The following is a 24701-nucleotide window of genomic DNA, read 5'->3' on the forward strand; positions in this document are numbered from 1 at the left end:
TCCCCCACCCAGGGCTTCTGCGCTTGCGTGCTGGGGACAACCGTTGCGGGGCGCCTGGGGCCCTGAGGAAGGACGGTCGTCCCGCCAACTCCCTCCCCTTTCGGACTGAGGTACCCGGCCTGGTGGCCCCAGGACGTTCCCGACGCATGGCGGAGTGCTGTGGATGATGCCCATGAAGTTCTTAGTCCTTCTAGTTGCGCTGCTGCTATGGCCTTCGTCCCTGCCAGCGTATCGAAGTGAGTGACTGGCCAGAGGCGGCTGCCACTCCAGGGGACACTTGTGGGGGAACCTCCATGGGTTCCCGGGCCTGCCTCAGACCCAGCTCTTCCTTTTCTTGGCCCTACATGCCTCCCAGACCCCATTCTCCAGGGGCTCGGCCTCAGGTGCCGAATTGTGTCCCAGTTCTGGTCCGCCCCACCTGCGCGCGGTGAGGCAATGATCCAGGCTTTGGGTCCCAAGCGTGGCTGGGGTGAACCGGGCTGGGCACCTGGGACTGCGCAAGTGACCTCACCCTGGGCAGAAACAACCCTTGTTCACCTGGCGTCGTTTGCCGGAGAGTCGCTGCAGGTGTGGTAAAGCAGGATGGGAGCACCTGCGGCCAGTAGGCCGGGGCGCCTGCGTTTTGGATGGCTGCCTGCCTGGCTGGGCATGGTTTTTTTACATTGTTCGCTACCTTTTTCGCTGTAAATGTAATCTTTCGTGACATGTGCAAAAGTATAAATTCCAATTTCATTGTTCGTCATGTTTTCTTGAAACACAGCCAGCCTGTTGTCCAGGTTGCTTTCCCGCCGTTTAACAGCAGAGTTCAGTAGTTGCTACGGAGACAGGATGGGCTGCAAAGCCTGAACTATTCTCTGGCCCTTGATAGAAAGACTTTGAGCCCATGTTTAAACAGGGAGAGTGTGGATTGTGGACGGCTGTCTAGGACATTCGCTGACCTCCTATGCACGCCCACAGAGCATCTTCAGGCGCACAGGATTCAAAACCTTAGTAGAACAGGGTTATGACTTAATTATTTGTCCCTCTCCGATGGCTGAAAACTAATAAGGTCATATTCAGGGGTGCTGAGACTACTAAATTAATATCACATGAACACCTTGAGGTATTTAAGTGTCTGATATCTGGTATCCCAGATAGACCATGAGGTCTGTTCATCTAGCCTAACCTTAGTTCATTGTAGTATCTAGTGATGTTGGGGTTTGGTTTAACTAACTAAATAAAATTTAACAAGTAGGTGTGAAAAAAGTACTAAAGTGCATGCTAGTTATGCAGAGCTGTATTTCAGACTTGTTAAAAGCTCTTAGTTAACAATTAAATTTCTAAAATGAAAACACAGCACAACCGAAGTCAGAAATAGTAGTGGATAAAGTTCTGAATAAAGTGCCCTAGGTAACTAAAGTTAGCCTTTTCAATACTAGCACTTAATGATTGTTAGTTGTTTTAAACAAAAGTCTTTGTAAAATTCTTTTTTTTTTTTTTTGCTGTAAAGAACAGAGCATACTGAAGATGATAATTATCTTTTCTTGCTGTTACTAGTGGTCATTGTTACTAACACCAGAGATTGAATTTTGGTAGTTGTAGAGCAGTAGGTCACAGCTGACTAATACATATGCAAACTTCAGCTGAAGTGAAATTAATACTGTCACACAGCACTCTCTGAGATTGCTTGAGAGCAATACCTGGATACTCAACTCAGTTCGATCTCTTGTCTAACTCCAAAACTTCATGGCCTGTGCACTTTCTTTGTACCCTCTTAACCTAAACTTTCTTAAGGCTTGTAAGAAATGAAAAGATACTTCTCAGAAAAAGGAATGATTTTGTGTTGAAGATACAGATGATACAAGAGAAAAGGAAATATATATATACAGGTCATAGATCACAAAGGTATCTTAGAAAATGTAATTTACATCTTTTCCATAGAAGTAGATTAAGGGATACGTAGGGCAGTGCTAACATGGCTACTTTTCCTGTGAAACCAGGTTTATCATTGTGTTCGATTTAAATCAGGTACGTACTCTTTGTTTTGTATGTCTACTCTTCCAACAGTATTGTCAAGAGAGCCATGAAAAAAACTGCTCTCTCATGCCAGATAAAAGACACACTGGTTTTTTTTAAGGAAAAGTGCATCTTTAACAATTTTTTTAGAATACAAGATAGTTTTGAGGTTATCTTATGCAAACATCACAGGAATTATTATATTTGTTGAAAACATCAGTACTTGTTTGGCATCTGTCTTTGTCTTTAGGAAGGCATAGAAGACCATAGAAGGCAAGGGAGGTAGTAAGGCAATAAATATTCATATCTATTGGCGACTGATTGGACTTGAAAGGGAAAGCAGATTGCTTTTATTTCAAGAACACTGAGAATGTGAAATTCACTTGGTTCTGGTGCTGCAAGTTCATTTTTCACTATTTCAAGGCTCAAGGCCATGGCACTTGGTAGAGTCTTTCAAACCTGTGAATGGAATGTTATGACACTCTTCATTAATGTTTTAGATAATAAGGAGTATGTCTTCTAATGCAGGTGTCAGAGGGTGGCCTCTGGGGGTATAGTAGTTTCATTAGCCTGTTAATATTTTAGGGGAAAAATTCTGTCTTTCTGTTCTTTGGAGCTGTTGTCCATGTTCTTTTGATGGGGTCTTGTGTTTTTTAAGACTTCTTGTTTTCTGACAGTGACCAGTTGGACCAAGACCACTTTGTATATTCTGTGTTCTGAATGGGATTAGCCACCCTTCTGAGAAGACAAAATAGTACATGGTGTTAGAGACCCGAGTACTTGGGATATATGTCAATGCTGAGGTAATATTATTATTTAGGTCATTTTACTCAACAGAACTAGAAGAGATATATTTCATGGTCATGAACTTATTTGGGTTCTGATTAAACTTTAACATTACTCATAAGATAATGTTCTGATTTTTGACTCTTCACCTTAACTAAATTTGTATTCCTTTTTCAAAATATAATTTAGTATAGTTATTTTGGTTTTCTGTTGCAGCATGAAAGACCACCCTCAAATTTTATCATTTCTCACGATTCTGTGAGTTGTCTGCACTCAGCTGAACAGTTCTGCTTCATGTGGTGGAACTGAAGAAGCTCAGTTTGGATGAGAACATACAACATGGCTGCTTATCTTTCAGGGTCTTTCTCTACGTGACTTCTCATTTTTCAGTAATCTAGCCCAAGTGTCCTTATATCATGGGAGCTTGATTCCAAGACAGAACTTTAGAAGCCCTCAATATGCAAGTTTTTATAAAGCCTATGCCACGTCAGATTTGCTAGTGTCCTATAATAGGCCAAGACAGTCACATGGGAAGAACCTATATTCAGTGTGGGAAGAGACACATTAACCTAAAACATAAATACCAAGAAGAGCAAAGCCATAAAGTTATGTTTCTTCTGTTTTCAGCTTCATTGAGACATAATTGATCAACAAAATTATAATATATTTAAACTGTACAATATGATAATTTGACATATGTATTAATATATATATTAACTCCCACCATTGAATTAATTAACATATGTCACCTCACATCTTTACCTTTTTGTGTGTTTCATCAACTATCATCACCATATTATACATTAGATCCTCAGGCTTTATTTTTCTTATAACTGAAAATTTGTATTTTTTTTTTTACCAGTCTTTCTCCCCATTTCCCCTATCCCTAACCCTGAAGTTATGTTTCCTTAACATGAAGACTTAATTCATATAAACATAATTACTTGTTTGTTTTACCTGCTACCAAAAGTTAAAATTTGAATTAACAAATTATAGGAAAACTGCTGCATGAATAACAAGATGTGACATTTCCTTTTCTGATCATTCTTTAAGTAATGAAGCATACTAATGAAGCATAGTTATTACAGCTTTGAATTGGAAGTACTTCAGCTCAGTTATTCAAGTTTCTTTTAATTTGAAGGTGTTGGTGTTTTAGATGGAAGTTCTTACATGCTGACAGCTTTCAGGTATTAATTCTTACATGCAACACTTCTGTAGAGTATGGGAAGTCTGTTCTTTATGAGCTCATTTCATGACTTGGATGGAAAATAAAAGCAATTTGTTCTCCAGAGCTAAGACATTCAGGCAGAGTCTGGCCCATCTATAAATGATTCAATGCATGGGTATATGTTAAGCTTTATATACATGAATTCTTTGTTGACAAAGCCATTTACTCTTGTGGTAATACAAATCCTAGTTATATTTGAATCTTTTAAAAGATGAGCATCCACGATTCTTATTTTAAATTGGGTACAATCACCAAGTACTATGTTAAGATTACAGTAAAAATATATGAGTTCTAAAGCACAATGACCAATCATGTTCTGTTGAACTTTAACTACTTTTGTCTGTATCTGAGAAGTTTAAAAATTTATCTTTCCCTCTTTACTGAGCTACTATGTTTCCCCCAGTTATATTGAACATTTTGTTGTTACCTTTAACTTACCAGATATTTATTGTTATGCCAGTTTTTTTGTTTAAATTAATAATATTATTGGGCTTTAAGGCCTTAGTTTTTAAAAACATAAATTGCATTTTAAGCACATGATCAGATAGCACTCATCTTATTTTGTTGTTGTTCAGTCGCCAAGTTGTGTCTGACTCTTTGTGACCCTGTGGACTGCAGCACGCTAGGCCTCCCTGTCCCTCACCATCTCCCAGAGTTTTCCTTAGTTCATGTCCACTGAATCGGTGATACATCCAACCATCTCATCCTCTGTTGTCCTTTTCTCCTTCTGCCTTCAATCTTTCCCAGCATCAGGGTCTTTTCCAATGCATCAGGTGGCCAAAGTATTGAAGTTTCAACTTGAGCATTAGTCCTTCCAATGAATATTCAGGGTTGATTTCCTTTAGGGTTGACTGGTTTGATCTCCTTGCAGTCCAAGGGACTCTCAAGAGTCTTCTCCAACACCACAGTTCAGAAGCATCAGTTCTTTGGCCCTCAGCCTTCTTTATGGTCCGACTCTCACATCCACACGTGATTACTGGAAAGACCATAGCTTTAACTATATGGACCTTTGTCGGCAAAGTGATGTCTTTGCTTTTTATACGCTGTCTGGGTTTGTCATAGCTTTCCTTCGAAGAAGTAGTCATCTTCGAATTTCATGGCTGAAGTTACCATCTGTAGTGATTTTAGAGCCCAAGAAGAGGAAATCTGTCACTGCTTCCACCTTTTCCCCATCTATTTGCCATGAAGTGATGGGACCAGATGCCATGATCTTAGTTTTTTTAGTAATGAGTTTTAAACTTTTTCCCACTCTTGTTTTACCCTCATCAAGAAGCTCTTTAGTTCTCCACTTTCTGCCATTGGAGTGGTGTCATCTGAGGTTGTTGATATTTCTCCCGGCTGTCTTGATTCCAGCTTATAACTCATCCAGCACAGCATTTCACATGATGTACTCTGCATATAAGTTAAATAAACGGAGTGACAATATACAACCTTGTCATACTCCTTTCTCGATTGTGAACCAGTCAGCTTTTCCATATAAGGTTCTTGACCTGCATACAGTTGTGTCTTCTGCATACCTCAGAAGACAAGTAAGATGGTCTGATATTACCATCTCTTTGAGAGTTTTCCACACAGTCAAAGGCTTTACAATCATCAATGAGATAGAAGTAGATGTTTTTCTGGAATTCCCTTGCTTTCTCTATGATCCAGCAAATGTTGGCAATTCGGTCTCTAGTTCCTCTGCCTTTTCTAAACCCACCTTGTACGTCTGGAAGTTCTTGATTCAAGTACTATGGAAGCCTGGCTTGAAGAATTTTGAGCATAACCTTACTGGCATGGCAAGTGAGCACAATTGTCTGATAGTTTGAACATTCTTTAGTACTGCCATTCTTGGGAATTGGGATGAAGAATGACCTTTTCCAGTCCTGTGGCCACTGCTGAGTTTTCCAAATTTGCTGACATTTAGAGTGCAGTACATTAATAGCATCATTTTTTTTAAAGATTTTTAAGTAACTCTGCTGGAATTTCATCACCTCCACTAGCTTTATTGGCAGCAGTGCTTCCTAAACTTCACACTCCAGAATGTCTGGCTCTAGGTGAGTGATCATACCATCATCGTTATCTGGGTCATTAAGATCTTTTTCTGTACAGTTCTTCTATGTATTCTTGCCATCTCTTCTTGATCTCTTCTGCTTCTATTAGGTCTTTACCCTTTCTGTCCTTTATTGTGCCCATCTTTGCATGAAATGTTACTTTGATATCTCCAATTTTCTTAAAGAGATCTCTAGTCTTTTCCCTTCCATTGTTTCACTATCTTTCTTTGCATTGTTCATTGAAGAAGGCCTTCTTGTCTCTCCTTGCTATTCTCCGGAACTCCGCATTCAGTTAGGTGTACCTTTCTCTTTCTCCCTTGCTTTTCACTTCTCTTCTTTTCTCAGCTGTTTGTAAGTCCTCCTCAGATAACCACATTGCCTTCTTGCATTTCTTTATCTTTGGGATGGTTTTGGTCAGTGCCTCCTGTACAGTACTACAAATCTCTCTCTGTAGTTCTTCAGGTACTCTGCTTACCAGATCTGATCCCTTGAATCTATTCATCATATCCACTATATAATCATAGGGGATTTGATTTAGGTAGGATTTGATTCAGGTCATACCTGAATGGCCTAGTGGTTTTCCTGGTTTTCTTTAGTTTAAGCTTGAATTTTGCTATAAGGATCTGATGTTCTGAGCCACAGTCAGCTCACAGTCTTGTTTTTGCTGACTGTATAGAGCGTCTCCATCTTCAGCTGCAAAGAATGCATAATCAATCTGATTTCAATATTGACCATTTGGTGATATCCACGTGTAAAGTCGTCTCTTGTGTTGTTGGAAAAGGGTGTTTGCTCTGATCATTGTGTTCTCTTGGCAGAATTTTGTTAGCCTCTGCCTTGCTTCATTTTGTACTTCAAGGCCAAACTTGCCTGTTACTGCAGGTATTTCTTGACTTCCTATGTTTGCATTTCAATTCCCTATGATAAATAGAACCTTTTTTGTTGGTATTAGTTCTATAAGGTCTTTTAGGTCTTCATCGAACTGGTCAACTTCAGCTTCTTCGGCATCAGTGGTTGGGGCATAGACTTGGATCACTGTGATGTTGAATGGTTTGCCTTGGAAACAAACTGAGATCATTCTGTTTTTGAGATTGCATCCAAGTACTGCATTTTGGACTCTTGTTGATTATGAGGGCTACTCCATTTCTTCTATGGGATTGCAAGGGAACTCATCTTATATTGAGAGGTTTTTTGTTTTTTTTTTTTAGGATTTAGGAATTTTTAGGATTCTATCTTGACTTGTATGGTTTTTGAGCATATTTCTTTGTACTGCCTGGGTATTACATTATGTATACATAACTTATTACAGTCTATTGGGAATACTGGAGTGGGTTGCCATTTCCTTCTCCAGGGAATCTTCCTGACCTAGGAACTGGACCTGTGTATCCTGCATTGCAGGCAGATTCTTTACTGCTGATCCACTAGGGATGCCCTCCTTTTTGTTTTATGAGCTTAATTTAGTTATTCTTTTAGAATAGGTCTTCTGGCAACAACTTTTCTTAACTTCCCTTCATCTGAGAGGTCTTGATTATCCTTCCATTGCTGAAGGATATTTTCCCTTGATAAAGAATTCTAGATTGATAGTCCTTTCCTTTTATCACTTGAAAAATATTATGCCATTTCCTTCTGACATTCATGATTTCTCCTGAGAATTATAATTGTAATTTAACCTGCTTCTTTCAAGATTTTTTTCTTTGTCTTTAGAGTTTTCAGAAGTTTGACCATGATATATCTTAACATGGATTTCTTTGGATTTATTCTGTTTTGAGATTCAGATTCTTGAATCTGTAAATTCATGTCTTTTGCCAAATTTGGGAAATTTTCAGTCATTATGTTTTTGAATACCTTTTCTGTTCATCCTTTTTCTTTTCTCTTTCCAAGGCTCAGGTGATATGAATGTTAGATCTTTTTGTTATAGTCTCACAGGACCCTGAGGTTCTTTTCATTTGTTTGCATTTCATTTTCTCTCTTTTATTCAGATTGGATAATTGTTGTTATTCTATCTTCCAGTTCACTGCTTATTTCCTCTTTCCCCTCCATTCTGCTGTTGAACCTACCCACTGAGTTTTTCAGTTCAGTTATTGTGTTATTCAATTCTAAAATTTAATTCATCCTTATATATTCTATTTCTTTGCTGAGATTTTCTACTTATTTATTAAGACTTTTATTTTTCGCTTGTTTCAAGCACTCCATAATTGCTTGTTGAAGCATTTTTATGATGGCTACTTCTAAATCCCTGTCAGATAATTCTAACATCTGCATCATTTCAGTGTTGGCATCTGTTGGTTTTTTTTTTCTTAATCAAATTGAGATTTTCCCTGGTTCTTACAATGACCAGGGGCCTTTGATTAAAACCTGGATATTTTGGGTATTATGTTGTAAGACTCTGGACTTTATTTAACACTTTTGCTACAGATTTAAATAGATCTCTGATACCACTTTAGTGGTGGATGGAGGGTGTTGCTTTGTTACCACAGGAAGGCGCTGAAAGTCCTCGCTCCTTATTTGGCCTTCTCTGCTTGAAAAGAAGAGGTATTCATATTTGTTGCAGCACTTCGTGGGATAAGGGCAGAGGAATTGGGGAAGCTTAATGAAACTTGATGAGGGTGAAAGTCTATGTTCTCCACTCAGTCTTTGCTGGTGGGGGTAGGATTGCAGGGTTTTCTGTGCTTTTGCCTTATTTTTTTTTTTTTAGTTGAAGGATAATTGCTTTACAGAATTTTGTTGTTTTCTGTCAAACCTCAACATGAGTCAGCCATAGGTGTACATATATCCCCTCCCTTTTCTGTCTTGTTAGTTTACTCTTTTCCTGGTTTTTTGGCCATGAAGAGAGCAGTCTTTTTCTTTGAGCCTTTTTTGTCTGTGTCCTTTGGTGTTTTTACATTGCCAGCATCTCCAGTTCCCAGTCTAGGATATATATGGCAAAAAGAAAACCCAGGGAACTCACTGCTATGTCATTACTCAGGTCCTGAAGTCCCTAGTTGGTCTGCCTTCATCGTTCTACCTTTCAGAATCTTCTCATCTCATGCTTGTCTTACATATAGTGTTCAGGATTTTTAACTGTTTTAGTAGGAAGGATAGAGAAAAATATATATTGTCTATCTGTTTGGAAGTAGAATTCCAAATATATTGTTTTAAAACATTTTATTTGGGGCTTATGGAAGAGGCATTATGTTTTACAAGTAAACAACATTACCTAAGTAGAACACACTGTGATGACTGTGATGACCTACTTTTCATTTTGGTCAAAATATGTTGGAATTAAGTTTACAGTCATTTTGTCTATATTATTTTCCAGTTTGTGTATAAAGTATGTTGACTTAAAAAAATGCACAATGAAAGTGTTGTGAGTTAAGTTTTATTTGGGAATAAATGAGGAGTGCAGCCCGGGAGACAGCACCTCAGATTTTGGAGAAATTGTTCCAAAGAGGCAGAGGGGATAGTCAGTATATATGTAATTTTGGTGAAGGAGGAATATATGCAACCAGACACATATTTTTCCAGAAAGTTTCTGCTAGTCTTGTGAAGCTTTCTGCCTGTCATGAGGGTCATTCATCACCATGAAGGATTTTAGTGCTTTTTAAAATATGAGTAGATACAAGAATTGGGCTCATAAAATCGGCTCCTGAAAATATCTGTTTGAAGACCTGTCTTGCCAGTTTTTCCCTGAGTAGAGTGCCTCATTTCTGTTCTCCACCCTGAACTCCTTTTGAGGGGGGTAGGTATTGAAAATCAGCAGGTACAGCAGCACATGATCTAATCCTTGTAGAGGTGGATGGCAAGTGCCAGTGGCAAATGCCAATTTGTAGTTGATAGGTACTAGTTATTGGAAAGAAGAGAGAAGTCTTAATTGACTATCAGATATCTATTTAAGTTATTTAGATAAAATTTTATCTGAGTAGTGACTCATAGTACTCTAAATTAGAAAGAGACTATAAATAAACTCAATATTTTGAGAGTTTGTTTAAAATTGTCCTTTAATTTTTTATTATTATAAGCAATTAACCAGTATACTTTATTTTACTAGCAATATTCTTTTTACTTTAAAATGTTTGATACCAAACCTCAAGTTTTTGTCTTTTAAAAGTCTTTAGATTAATACATATGCTATTAATTTAAAATTGTTTTAGTTTGCAGGTTCATAATTAAGAATGTCAGGAATTATAACCAAGTTAATGTCAAGATAAAATACAATTCATATTAAATGTTGTCAGAGAATTATAGCAGTTAAAGACTATACATAGAACATTTTAATGGAAAAATTCTATTGGTCCTTATGATTTTACAGTATTGTGTGAGTTTTATAATAACCAGTTTTTGAGATTCCAAGTGTTTGGTTCATAATACATTTCAAGTAAAATCCCATATTCACATTTTATATATGTGGTGTTTGATACCGTTCTTGAAAAGTTTACCTATATGGACCTCAAGTGCAAAAATCCGAATTCTGCATATAGATTTGGATGTGTCCTTACTTTCCAGTTTTGTATTCTACAATAACTGCACAATGACCACATAAATAAAACACATAAGAATACGTTTCTAAAAGTAAGTTTTTAAAAAAGTCTTAAAAAAAGTCAAGATTTACCACTTTTCTTTTGAGATTTTAAATTGCTACATTAAATAAGGAACTTACCAAAGAAATATTAAAATTACCTAGTTTTCTTATAGTCCTACATTTTATTACCCTTTGAAGTAAAGATTTTTCATATTAAAGCTTCCAAATTTGAGGTTATAGATCTTTTAAAAATTGTAGCTTCTTTCCTTTTTTTTAACCAAAAAGCTGGAGTTTTTGGTTTAGTTTTCCTTTTTATTTGCTTAGAAGCTATTTGTTCTTTGATCAAGATTTAGGGTGACTTTTTTTTATTTCTTAAAACTTTAGTCTCAAAGGAAGTAAAGAGTTAGGTATCTTTCTAATAAGCCTTTTAACGTTAGCATTAGTGTCATTGCTTTTTATTGTTATTTTTGGTGTGCAGTCACTTTTTAGTTGCATAGAAACTCTTGCCCCACCCCCCTTTTCAGTGTAAGGTTTCCAGAAAAATTTATTAGTTAGAACAAATTAATGCACTTTAGTTTTACTAATTAGGAAATCTCTCCAGAAACAGATAAAGGTATAACCATTGAGGTTTTTACAAAACAATGCATTTATATATTTCCATTCTTTTAAAAGGATATTGTGGAAGAAATTGTTTTTACACCTATTGAGTTGAAGTTTTCATTCAATTAGATAGATTCATGCAATTTTATATTAACTTCCTCGTGCTTTAAAATAGTAAAATTTGACATATATTATGGCATAATGGCATAATGAAAAGAGATAGCATAATGAAACTGGTAAATAAAACTCTTGGTTTAATGTATGCCTTCAGTAAGCTCTGCTAACTAAAATGAAAATAACGTCTACTGATAAAATTAAATTTTATTAATTCTAGTTCTTTAAAAATGATTGTTAAAACCTTTGTGTTAATGTTCAGTAAGTATAATGCAAACCAGTTACCAATATGAGATTTTAAATATATAATATACATAGAATAAAGTGCACAGTCTAATGTATAGTTTAATCAATTTTTATAGTTAATGTTTCTGGGTAACCAATGCGTAAATCAAGAAACAAAATATTTCCAACTAGTTTAGTTTGCAAACATTATATTTTAACATATAGAAATAGTTGAAGTCTTACATAGAAATTTATTATTTTTTATTTTTTAAAATTTATTTTAATTGGAGGCTAATTACTTTACAATATTGTAGTGGTTTTGTCATACACTGACATGAGTCAGCCATGGGTGTACATGTGTTCCCCATCCTGAACCCCCTTCCTACCTCCCTCCCCATCCTATCCATCTGGGTCATCCCAGTGCACCAGCCCCAAGCACCCTGTCTGATGCCTCGAACCCGGGCTGGTGATCTGTTTCACATATGATAATATACATGTTTCAATGCTGTTCTCTCAAATCATTCCACCCTCGCCCTCTCCCACAGAGTCCAAAAAGACTGTTCTATACACCTGTGTCTCTTTTGCTGTCTTGCATGTAGGGTTATCATTGCCATCTTTCTAAATTCCATATATATGCATTAGTATACTGTATTGGTGTTTTTCTTTCTGGCTTACTTAACTCTGTATAATAGGCTCCAGTTTCATCCACCTCATTAGAACTGATTCAAATGTATTCTTTTTAATGGCTGAGTAATATTCCATTGTGTATATGTACCACAGCTTTCTTATCCATTCATCTGCTGATAGACATCTAGGTTGCTTCCATGTCCTGGCTATTATAAACAGTGCTGCGATGAACACTGGGGAACACGTGCCTCTTTCGATTCTGGTTTCCTCGGTGTGGTATGCCCAGCAGTGAGATTGCTGGGTCATATGGTAGTTCCAGTTTTTTAAGAAATCTCCACACTGTTCTCCATGGTGGCTGTACTAGTTTGCATTCCCACCAACAGTGTAAGAGGGTTCCCTTTTCTCCACACTCTCTCTAGCATTTATTGCTTATAGACTTTCGGATAGCAGCCATTCTGACTGGCATGAAATGGTACCTCACTGTGGTCCTGATTTGCATTTCTGTGATAATGAGTGATGTTGAGCATCTTTTCATGTGTTTGTTAGCCATCTGTATGTCTTCTTTGGAGAAGTGTCTGTTTAGTTCTTTGGCCCATTTTTTGATTGGGTCATTTACTTTTCTGAAATTGAGCTGCAGGAGTTGCTTGTGTATTTTTGAGATTAATTCTTTGTCAGTTGCTTCATTTGCTATTATTTTCTCCCATTCTGAAAGCTGTTTTTTCACCTTGCTAATAGTTTCCTTCATTGTGCAAAAGCTTTAAAGTTTAGTTAGGTCCCATTTGTTTATTTTTGCTTTTATTTCCAATATTCTGGGAGGTGGGTCATAGAGGATCCTGCTGTGATTTATGTCGGAGAGTGTTTTGCCTGTGTTTTCCTCTAGGAGTTTTATAGTTTCTGGTCTTATATTTAGATCTTTAATCCATTTTAAGTTTATTTTTGTGTATGGTGTTAGAAGGTATTCTAGTTTCATTCTTTTACAAGTGGTCAACCAGTTTTCCCAGCACCACTTGTTAAAGAGATTGTCTTTTCTCCATTGTATATTCTTGCCTCCTTTGTCAAAGATAAGGTGTCCATAAGTGTGTGGATTTAGGGCTTTCTATTTTGTTCCATTGATCTATATTTCTGTCTTTGTGCCAATACCATACTGTCTTGATGACTGTGGCTTTGTAGTATAGCCCGAAGTCAGGCAAGTTGTCCCTCCAGTTCCATTCTTCTTTCTCAGGATTGCTTTGGCTATTCGAGGTTTTTTGTATTTCCATACAAATTGTGAAACTGTTTGTTCTAGTTCTGTGAAAAATACTGTTGATAGCTTGATAGGAATTGCATAGATTGCTTTGAATAGTATACTCATTTTCACTATATTGATTCTTCCAATCAACACGGTATATTTCTCCATCTATTTGTGTCCTCTTTGATTTCTTTCATCAGTGTTTTATAGTTCTCTATATATAGGTCTTTTGTTTCTTTAGGTAGATATATTCCTAAGTATTTTATTCTTTTTGTTGCAGTGGTGAATGGAATTGTTTCCTTAATTTCTCTTTCTGATTTCTCATTGTTAGTTTATAGGAATGCAAGGGATTTCTGTGTGTTAATTTTATATCCTGCAACTTTAGTGTATTCATTGATTAGCTCTAGTAATTTTCTGGTGAAGTCTTTAGGTTTTCTATGTAGAGGATCATATCATCTGCAAACAGTGAGAGTTTTACTTATTTCCCAGTCTGGGTTCCTTTTATTTCTTTTTCTGTTCTGATTGCTGTGGCCAAAACTTCCAAAACTATGTTGAATAGGAGTGGTGAGAGTGGGCACCCTTGTCTTGTTCCTGACTTTAGGGGAAATGCTTTCAATTTTTCACCATTGAGGATAATGTTTGCTGTGGGTTTGTCATATATAGCTTTTATTATGTTGAAGTATGTTCCTTCTATTCCTGCTTTCTGGAGGGTTTTTATCATAAATGGATGTTTAATTTTGTCAAAGGCTTTCTCTGTGTCTATTGAGATAATCATATGGTTTTTATCTTTTGATTTGTTAATGTGTGTTATGTTGAGTGATTTGCAGATATTGAAGAATCCTTGCATCCCTTGGATAAAGCCCACTTGGTCATGATGTAGGATCTTTTTAATAGGTTGTTGGATTCTGTTTGCTATAATTTTGTTAAGGATTTCTGCATCTATGTTCATCAGTGATATTGGCCTGTAGTTTTCTTTTTTTGTGGCATCTTTGTCTGATTTTGGTATTAGGGTGATGATGGCCTCATAGAATGAGTTTGGAAGTTTACCTTCTTCTGCAGTTTTCTGGAAGAGTTTGAGTAAGATAGGTGTTAGCTCTTCTCTACATTTTTGGTAGAATTCAGCTGTGAAGTTGTCTGGTCCTGGGCTTTTGTTTACTGGAAGATTTCTGACTACACTTTCAATTTCTGTGCTTGTGATGAGTCTGTTAAGATTTTCTATTTCTTCCTGGTTCAATTTTGGAAAGTTGTCATTTTCTAAGAATTTGTCCATTTTTTCCAAGTTGTCCATTTTATTGGCATATAGTTGCTGATAGTAGTCTCTTATGATCCTTTGGATTTCTGTGTTGTCTGTTGTGATTTCTCCATTTTCATTTCTAATTTTGTTGATTTGATTTTTCTCCCTTTGTTTCTTGATGAATCTGGCTAATAGTTTGTCAATTTTATTTATCTTCTCAATGAACCAGCTTTTGGCTTTGTTGATTTTTGCCATGGTCTCTTTTGTTTCTTTTTCATTTATTTCTGCCTTAATTTTTAAGATTTCTTTCCTTCTATTAACCCTGGGGTTCTTAATTTCTTCCTTTTCTAGTTGCTTTAGGTGTAGAGTTAGGTTATTTATTTGACTTTTTTCTTGTTTCTTGAGGTAAGCCTGTATTGCTATGAACCTTCCCCTTACAACTGCTTTTACAGTGTCCCATAGGTTTTGGGTTGTTATGTTTTCATTTTCATTCATTTCTATGCATATTTTGATTTCTTTTTTAATTTCTTCTGTGATTTGTTGGTTATTCAGTAATGTGTTGTTCAGCCTCCATATGTTGGGATTTTTAATAGTTTTTCTCCTGTAATTGACATCTAATCTTACTGCATGGTGGTCAGAAAAGACGCTTGGAATGATTTCAATTTTTTTGAATTTACCAAGGCTAGATTTATGGCCCAGGATGTGATCTATCCTGTGCACTTGAGAAAAAGGTTAAATTCATTGTTTTGGGGTGAAATGTCCTATGGATATCAATTAGGTCTAACTGGTCTATTGTATCATTTAAAGTTTGTGTTTCCTTGTTAATTTTCTGCTTAGTTGATATGTCCATAGGTGTGAGTGGGGTATTAAAGTCTCCCACTATTATTGTGTTATTGTTAATTTCCCCTTTCATACTTGTTAGCTTTTGTCTTACACATTGCAGTGCTCCTATGTTGGGTGCATATATATTTATAATTCTTATATATTCTTCTTGGATTGATCCTTTGATCATGATGTAGTGTCCTTCTTTGTCTCTTTTCACAGCCTTTATTTTAAAGTCTGTGTTTTCTGATATGAGTATTTCTACTCCTGCTTTCTTTTGGTCTCTGTTTGTGTGGAATATCTTTTTCCAGCCCTTCACTTTCAGTCTATATGTGTCCCTTGTTTCAAGGTGGGTCTCTTGTAGACAACATATATGGGGGTCTTATTTTTGTATCCATTCAGCCAGTCTTTGTCTTTTGGCTGGGGCATTCAACCCATTTACATTTAAGGTAATTATTGATAAGTATGATCCTGTTGCCATTTACTTTGTGGTTTTGGGTTTGGGTTTATATACCCTTTCTGTGTTTACTGTCTAGAGAAGATCCTTTAGCATTTGTTGGAGACCTGGTTTGCTGGTGCTGAATTCTCTCAGCTTTTGCTTGTCTGTAAAGCTTTTGATTTCTCCTCCATATTTGAATGAGATCCTTGCTGGGTATAGTAATCTGGGCTGTAGGTTTTTCTCTTTCATCACTTTAAGTATGTCCTGCCATTCCCTCTGGCCTAAAGAGTTTCTATTGAAAGATCAGCTGTTATCCTTATGGGAATCCCCTTGTATGTTATTTGTTGTTTTTCCCTTGCTGCTTTTAATATTTGTTCCTTGAGTTTGATCTTTGTTAATTTGATTAATATGTGTCTTGGGGTGTTTCACCTTGGGTTTATCCTCTTTGGGACCCTCTGAGTTTCTTGGACTTGGGTGACTATTTCCTTCCCCATTTTAGGGAAGTTTTCAACTGTTACCTCCTCAAGTATTTTCTCATGGTCTTTCTTTTTGTCTTCTTCTTCTGGGACTCCTATGATTTGAATGTTGGGGCATTTAACATTGTCCCAGAGGTCTCTAAGGTTGTACTCGTTTCTTTTAATTCTTTTTTCTTTTTTCCTTTCTGCTTCATTTATTTCTACCATTCTATTTTCTACCTCACTTATCCTATCTTCTGCCTCCGTTATTCTACTGTTGGTTCCCTCCAGAGTGTTTTTGATCTCATTTATTGCATTATTCATTATATATTGACTCTTTTTTATTTATTCTAGGTCCTTATTAAATATTTCTTGCATCTTCTCAATCCTTGTTTCCAGGCTCTTTATCTGTAACTCCATTTTGTTTTCAAGATTTTGGATCATTTTCACTCATTATTCTGAATTCTTTATCAGGTAGATTCCTCATCTCTTCCTCGTTTGTTTGGTTTGGTGGGCATTTATCCTGTTCCTTTACCTTCTGAGTATTTCTCTGCGTTTTCATCTTGTTTATGTTGCTGTGTTTGAGGTGGTCTTTCCGTATTCTGGCAGTTCGTGGTTCCTCTTTATTGTGGAGGTTCCTCGCTGTGGTTGGGGTTGGATGGGTGGCTTGTCAAGGTTTCCTGGTTAGAGAAGCTTGTGTCAGTGTTCTGGTTGGTGGAGCTGGATTTCTTCTCTCTGGATTGCAATGAAGTGTCCAACAGTGAGTTTTGAGATGTCAATGGGTTTGGTGTGACTTTGGGCACCCTGTATTTGAAGCTCAGGGCTATGTTCCTATGTTGGTGGAGAATTTGTATGGTATGTCTTGCTCTGGAACTTGTTGGCCCTTGGGTGGTGCTTGGTTTCAGTGTAGGTATGGAGGCTTTTGATGAGCTCTTATCGATTAATTTTCTCTGGAGTCAGGAGTTCTCTGGTGTTCTCAGATTTTGGACTCAAGCCTCCTGCCTCTGGTTTTCAGTCTTATGGTTACAGTAGCCTCAAGACTTCTCCATCTCCTTTAGAAGAAAATGGGCTGCCTTTCTGGGTGCCTGATGTCCTCTGCCAGCATTCAGAAGTTGTTTTGTGGAATTTTCTCAGCGTTCAAATGTTCTTTTGATGAATTTGTGGGGGAGAAAGTGGTTTCCCTGTCCTATTCCTGTGCCATCTTAGGACCGCCCCCTAAAGTGTTTTCAAATAACGAATATTTTTAAGCCTATGAGATAAAGGGCAGATTTAGTATCTTAATTTTATAGTTAAGTAAATATTCAGAGAAATTTAGTAGGTAGTAATTTAGTAGTAGAGAAATAAGGTCATGATACTAGAAAGTGGTAGAACCAGAACCAGAATGAAAGATAATTTTTCACTGCACTAGGTCCCAAGTTAATTTTCCTTAGCGTTTTCCTCCAGAAAAACCCCTAGATTCAGGACAATGCATTTTATAAATATTTGCTGTTGTTCAATCACCAGTTCAGGTCCAACTTTGGTACCCCATGGACTGCAGCTCACTAGGCTCCTCCGTCCGCCACTATCTCCTGGAATTTGCTCAAACTCATGTCAGTTGAGTTAGTGATGCCATTCAACCATATCATCCTCTGTCACCCCCTTCTCCTTCTGCCCTCAATCTTTCCTAGCATCAGGGTCTTTCCCATTGAGTCAGCTCTTTGCATCAGGTGGTCCAAGTATTGGAGCTTCAGCTTTAGCATCAGTCCTTCCAATAGATACTCAGGGTTGATTTTCTTTAGGATTGATGACTAGTTTGATTTCCTTGCAGTCCAAGGGGCTCTCAAGAGTCTTCTCCAGCACCACAATTTGAAATCATCAATTCTTCACCACTCAGCCTTCTTTATGGTCCAACTCTCACATCCATACATGACTACTGGGAAAACTATAGCTTTGACTAAATGGACCTTTGTCTGCAAAGTGAGGTCTTTGGTTTTTAATATACTGTCTAGATTTGTCTTAACTTGCCTTCCAAGAAACAAGTGTCTTTTAATTTCATGGCTGCAGTCACCATGCAGTGATTTTGTCCCCAAGAAGTTAAAATCTGTTAGTGCTTCCTCTTCCCCCTTCTATGTGGCATGAAGTGATGGTATCTGCAGGCATGATCTTAGGTTTTTGAATGTCGAGTTTCAAGCCAGCTTTTTCACTCTCCTCTTTCACCCTTATCAAGATACTCTCTAATTCCTCTTTACTTTCTGCCATTAGAGTGATATCATCTGCGTATATGAGATTGTTGATATTTCTACGGGCAGTCTTGATTACAGCTTGTGATTCATCCAGTCTGACATTTCACATGATGTATTTTGCATTTAAGTTAGATAAACAGGGTGATTGCCTTGTCATACTCCTTTCTCAATTTTGAACCAGTCAACTGTTCCATGTCTAGTTCTAACTGCTTCTTGACCTACAAACAGGTTTCTCAGGAGACAGGTAAGGTGATCTGGTATTACTCTTTAAGAATTTTCCATAGTTTGTTGTGATCCACAAGGTCAAAGGCTTTAGCCTAGTCAGTGAAGCACAGGTAGATTTTTTTTTCTGGAATTCCCTTGCTTTCTCTGTGATCCAGTGAATGTTGGCAATTTGATCTCTGATTCCTCTGCCTTTTCTAAACCCAGGTTGTGTATCTGGAAATTCTTGTTTCATACACTGCTCCAGCCTGGCTTGAAGAATTTTGAGTATAACCTTACTAGCATGTGAAATGAGCACAATTATATGGTAGTTTGAACATTCTTTGCCATTGCTCTTCTTTGGGATTGGAATGAAAACTGATTTTTTCCAGTCCTGGGGCCATGGCTGTGTTTTCCAAATTTGCTGGCATATTGAGTGCAATACTTTAACAGCATCATCTTTTAGGATTTTAAATAGTTTAGCTGGAATTCCATCACCTCTGCTAGCTTTGTTGGTAGTAATACTTCCTAAGGCCCACTTGACTTCACACTTCAGGATGTCTGGTTCTAGGTGGTTAGAACCATTGTGGTTATCTGAGTCACTAAGATTTTTTTTTTTTTTTTGGTATAATTCTTCTGTGTATTCTTGCCACCTCTTCTTAATCTCTTCTTTTTCTGTTAGGTCCTTCCTGTTTCTGTCCTTTATTGTGCCCATTCTTGCATGAAATATTCCCTTGATAGCTTCAGTTTTCTTGAAGAGTTCTCTAGTCTTTCCCATTCTGTTGTTTTCCTCTATTTATTTGCATTGTTCATTGAAAAAGCCCTTCTTATCTCTCCTTGCTATTCTTTGGAACTCTGCATTTAGTTGGATATATCTTTCCCTTTGTCCTTTGCCTTTTTTCTCTTCTTTCCTCAGCTATTTGTAAAGGTTCCTCAGACAACCACTTTGCCTTCTTGCATTTCTTTTTCTTTGGAATGGTTTTGGTCACTACCTCCTACATAATGTTACAAACTTCCATCCATAGTTACTCAGGCACTCTGTCTACTGGACCTAATCTAATTTATACACATAAGAATACATAAATAAGTATTTTCTTTTAAAAATATGGCCTTTAATTGTTTACTGTGTTAAATGATTGAGTGTGTGTGCTTAGAGAGTAAAAGTTTATAGATAAGTCCAGAGACCCCTTTAATGTCCAACTTCAGTCCCATTCTCTCTCCTCAGGGGCAAATGCCCACATGAATTTGATAATGTTATCCTTCTAATTAGTAAAAAAATTCTCAATTCCCACACAAATGTATGATGCTATATCATTGGTTCATAAAAAATTATGAGGATAATATACAAATAAATCTATGTTCTCTGTCTTTCGTTTTTCACCTATCATCAAATGGATCTTGAAATATGCCAGACTTTTCTAAACATGACATAAAATACAGAGTCTGCTTTTAGAATCTAGATCTCTAGTAGACATGTCTAGTATCTTTCCACTATGACATTGCCTATTAAACTTCTGATTAAGACTTTTTTAAATTTAGAAATATGCTTTCAAGTTTGATTAAAATTCCATCTGGTCTAAATTTAACAGATGAGTTAAGAAAGAGAGGAGGAAAAGCATTTGGGGACTACTTTGTGCTTGCTAAAGAGCTGAATAAAAGTTCCTCCTAGGCAGAAAGTTTGCTATTTCATTTTGCCTGCAGAGGGAATGTTCAGTTAGAACTTATTCATTAGTGTTTGGGAAAAAGTAACTTACCTCCTTGAATTAAATCAATTTATATCCATAATAGTGGCAAAATAAATTCAAAATTACTTGTAATACAAGATTCTAGCACTTAAAAAACTTCTGACTCTAGAGTAGGGGAGTTGAACAGAATTTCAGAGTATATTATTCAGTAATCTTTTCTGTTTTCCACATTGGAAATGAGAAGATGCTACAAAATGCCAGTGTAAATAGAACTGCCATTTTATTATAAGAGTAAAATGTTGATGATTTAAACCAGAAATCAGTAAACTTCTTCTGTAAAGGCCCAGAGAGTTTTCTAGGCCATAAAGTCTCTGTTCCAGCTATTCAGCTCTAACTGAACAGCCAAAAGCAGCCGTATACAACACATAAACAAAGGAGCAAGAAAAAAAACAAACACTTTACTTATAAAAACATTTGGGTGGATATGACTCACAGGCTGTAATTAGATCTTTTCTGGGTCGAAAGGAGTGGTGATGTTTTGGTTGCTAAGTTGTGTCCGACTGATATAAATGTTTAACAACTGGCTTTTCTGAGAGATGAGTACACCCTGACTTACAGCATTTGCCCATTTACATGGTATAAATACTCTCACCATGGTCGATTTCAAACGACCTACTTGACATCACTCAACACGGAGGTGAAAGACATAAACAGAGACATACCATTATATAGGGTTTATAATGTACTAGATACAAATTTTCCAGACAAGAATACTGGAGCAGGTTGCTATTTCCTACTCCAGGGGATCTTCCTGATCCAGGGATTGAACCCACATTTCCTACATTGGCAAGCAAATTCTTTACCACTAAGTGACCTGGGAAGCCAACCACTATATAGCATTTATAACATCAAGATTGCCGGGAGAGGAGAAGGAAATGGTAACCCACTCCAGTGTTCTTGCCTGGAGAATCCCAGGGATGGGGTCGCACAGAGTTGGACATGACTGAAGTGACTTAGCAGTAAAGTCTACTACTACTTTATTTAGAGGATAGGTATAAGTGAGAGCAGGAGAGAGTGGGGTAGACACGCCTGTCCCTGCTTTCCTCATCCCATCTGGACCCTTCTTTGCCCTTGAATCTATTCCTCCCTTTCCCCAGCAGTCTATTTATTAACTAGCAAGAGGGCAAATAAGGGATCTTCTAGGATTGATTTTGCTAATTTTTTTGAGGATACCGAGCACCATTTCACCATATTCTGTACCGTTATCTTACAGTCCCTCCCAGAACTGAGTTTTCTTTTCATCCAGGGTTCAGAAGGAAAAACAAAAAACAAATCATATCATCACGTACCAATAAAAAGTAAGCTGTCCAGATGGAAATAAAATCTAATTAGGCAATAAAAGTAGTGATTGTGAAATGGTTCAGTTAAAAAAAAAAAAGATTGCTGGGAGAAATATCAATAACCTCAGATATTCAGATGACACCACCCTTATGGCAGAAAGTGAAGAGCTTCTTGATGAATGTGAAAGAGGAGAGTGAAAAGGTTGACTTAAAGGTCAACATTCAGAAAACCAAGATCATGGCATCTGGTCCCATCACTTCATGGGAAATAGATGGGAAAACAGTGGAAACAGTGTCAGACTTTATTTTTTTGGGGCTCCAAAATCACTGCAGATGGTGACTGCAGCCATGAAATTAAAAGATGCTTACTCCTTGGAAGGAAAGTTATGACCAACCTAGGCAGCATATTAAAAAACAGAGACATTACTTTGCCAACAAAGGTCCGTCTAGTCAAGGCTATGGTTTTTCCAGTGGTCATGTATGGATGTGAGAGTTGGACTGTGAAGAAAGTGGAGCTCTGAAAAATTGATGCTTTTGAACTGTGCTGTTGGAGAAGATTCTTGAGAGTCCCTTGGACTGCAGGGAGATCCAACCAGTCCATCCTAAAGGAGATCAGTCCTGGGTGTTCATTGGAAGGACTGATGCTGAAGCTGAAACTCCAATACTTTGGCCAACTCATGTGAAGAGTTTTCTCATTGGAAAAGACGCTGATGCTGGGAGGGATTGGGGGCAGGAGGAGAAGGGGATGACAGAGATGGCTGGATGGCATCACTGACTCGATGGACATGAGTTTGAGTGAATTCCGGGAGTTGGTGATGGACAGGGAGGCCTGGCGTGCTGCGATTCATAGGGTCGCAGAGAGTCGGACACAACTGAGCAACTGAAGTGAACTGAACTGAGATATAAATAACCTCAAGAGCATAAATAATAGTAAGATAAAATAAGAAAGGATGAGTTTTGAATATTTATTACCTTGTTTTGATGAATATATTTACTTAATTGTAAATACAGAATTTAATTTTTAATGATGTCTATGTTTACCATCTGGCTCATGAAGTTCATTTAAATTTAATAATTGGCTCTAATGAGCCACTGTGAGTCTACTATAGCCCACCCCTGTGTAAGAGAACATAACCAAGAATATTTTTTTAATAAGCTACCTACCGAATCATAAGTTATATGAGATAGTAAAAGCAAAGAAATATAGAGAATTGTGTTAATATGCAACTTTTACAGTAATCTTGCTCATGTATTTTAATAAGAATCTGAAAAAATAATTTTGTTCATTTAGGTGAGAGTTGATGGTGTCAGAGGTGCTTTATTTCTTGGTTCTTTATCTCAACTTTTAAGTGATAGCATATGAAGTAAACTTAGGTGAGTAGATACCGTCAGTATGTCATGTATAATAATAAATGTTACTTTTTTTTTTCCTTAAGGAGTAACTGTGACACCTGATGAAGAACAAAACTTGAACCATTATGTACAAGTTTTACAGAACCTAATACTAAGTGTCCCCACTAAGGAGCCAGGTCGCCAGAAGAAGTCAAAGGCTCCAAATAACGTTAGTTCCATAGGACCGAGAGTGTCAAGAGTTAAGGAGATAAGCTATACACATGATGTAAGTCCGGGTGGCAATGATGTTTTAATCAATCCTGTCAGTGAAGAAACTACAACTTTCCCCACTAGGGGCTTCACACTGGAAATAGACAAGAAAAAACGTACTAAAAGCACAGCATTCTGGTCGATTAAACCAAATAATGTTTCTGTTGTTTTACATGCAAAAGAGCCTTATATTGAGAAAGACGAGCCAGAGCCAGAGCCAGAGCCAGAGCCAGAGCCAACTGAGCATGGCGCTGAGGCCCCAAAGCAAGTGCCAAGTGTTACTGAACCAAGCCGAGATGCCACCTCTTTAAGTAGGAGCACTGACTTTGATACCGTCATGGAAGAAGAAGATGTTCCTCAGCTCTCCGGTGACAATGGAATGGATTATCTTGAATCACATGATGTGTATAATGAAGACATTTTGAAAAGAATTGCAGATATTAATTCACAGTTGCATCACGTACCTCTTCCTGAGAGCTACAAGCCAGAATATAGAGCGGACATTCGAGCCTCTAAAGAACACCTAAAACGAAGCCTTGCTTTAGCAGTAGCAGCAGAACATAAATTAGAAAAAATGTATAAATCCCAGCTGTTACCACAAGGACGAAGCAGTGGTGGAGTTTATGACATTGTAACTGTTATTAACATGCTGTATAATTCTAGATATAAATTATCTGAATATTTAGATATAAAATATGTTCCATCAGAGATGAGAGGGAAAGCTACTGTAGTAGTCCGTACATTGAAAAAAATACTATGTGTTGGTCATGGAGAAGAAACTCACAACCTCCTTAAGCAGTTATTAAATAATAATATAAAAATTTTACACATACTTGATACTCATGACAAAGATGATTCAAGCTAACTATGCATTCATTTGTGGGAGAAATAAGCATATTAGTGGTTCAAAAGTTGTATGAAAATATTTTCTATTGTAGTTTACTGTGTTAACATCTTTATATGTCATGTGTTACGAAAAATTTTCATATGCACTGAAACCTAACAATTTAAAATAAAAATTTGGTTCAGGAGTTTGTAGTTTCTCTCATTAATTTTAAAAGTTATGAGTGTCTAATCTTTAAAGTGTTTAAACTTTGATTTTAGTTGATAGGTTAGTAAATTCTTCCATTTTATAAGACTTAAGAGACTGTGCAGTCCACTATATATGTAGTAGTAGTCGTGTTAGTCACTCAGTCGTGTCCAACTCTTTGCAACCCCTTGCAACCACTGCAGCCTACCAGCTATCTGTCCATGGGATTCTCCAGGCATGAATACTGGAGTGGGTTGCCATTCCCTTCTCCAGAGTAGCTGGCTTTAAATAATTGCATATAAATATAAAATTTTAGGATATGTTATCTTATTACTCTTTT

The 24701-nt window shown here is 37.1% G+C and overlaps 1 protein-coding gene across 1 annotated transcript; it reads left to right on the forward strand.

The window, feature by feature from the left end:
- On the forward strand, positions 1-24362 carry SPESP1 (sperm equatorial segment protein 1). The gene is made up of 2 exons (XM_020880500.2): positions 1-236; positions 23166-24362. Exons 1-2 carry the CDS (start codon positions 164-166, stop codon positions 24194-24196), a joined length of 1104 nt encoding a protein of 367 aa, XP_020736159.2. The 5' UTR covers positions 1-163; the 3' UTR covers positions 24197-24362.
- Positions 24363-24701: the final 339 nt, after the last annotated feature.

Source organism: Odocoileus virginianus, chromosome 6 (genome assembly GCF_023699985.2).
Source record: "Odocoileus virginianus isolate 20LAN1187 ecotype Illinois chromosome 6, Ovbor_1.2, whole genome shotgun sequence".
Taxonomy (NCBI): Eukaryota; Metazoa; Chordata; class Mammalia; order Artiodactyla; family Cervidae; genus Odocoileus; species Odocoileus virginianus.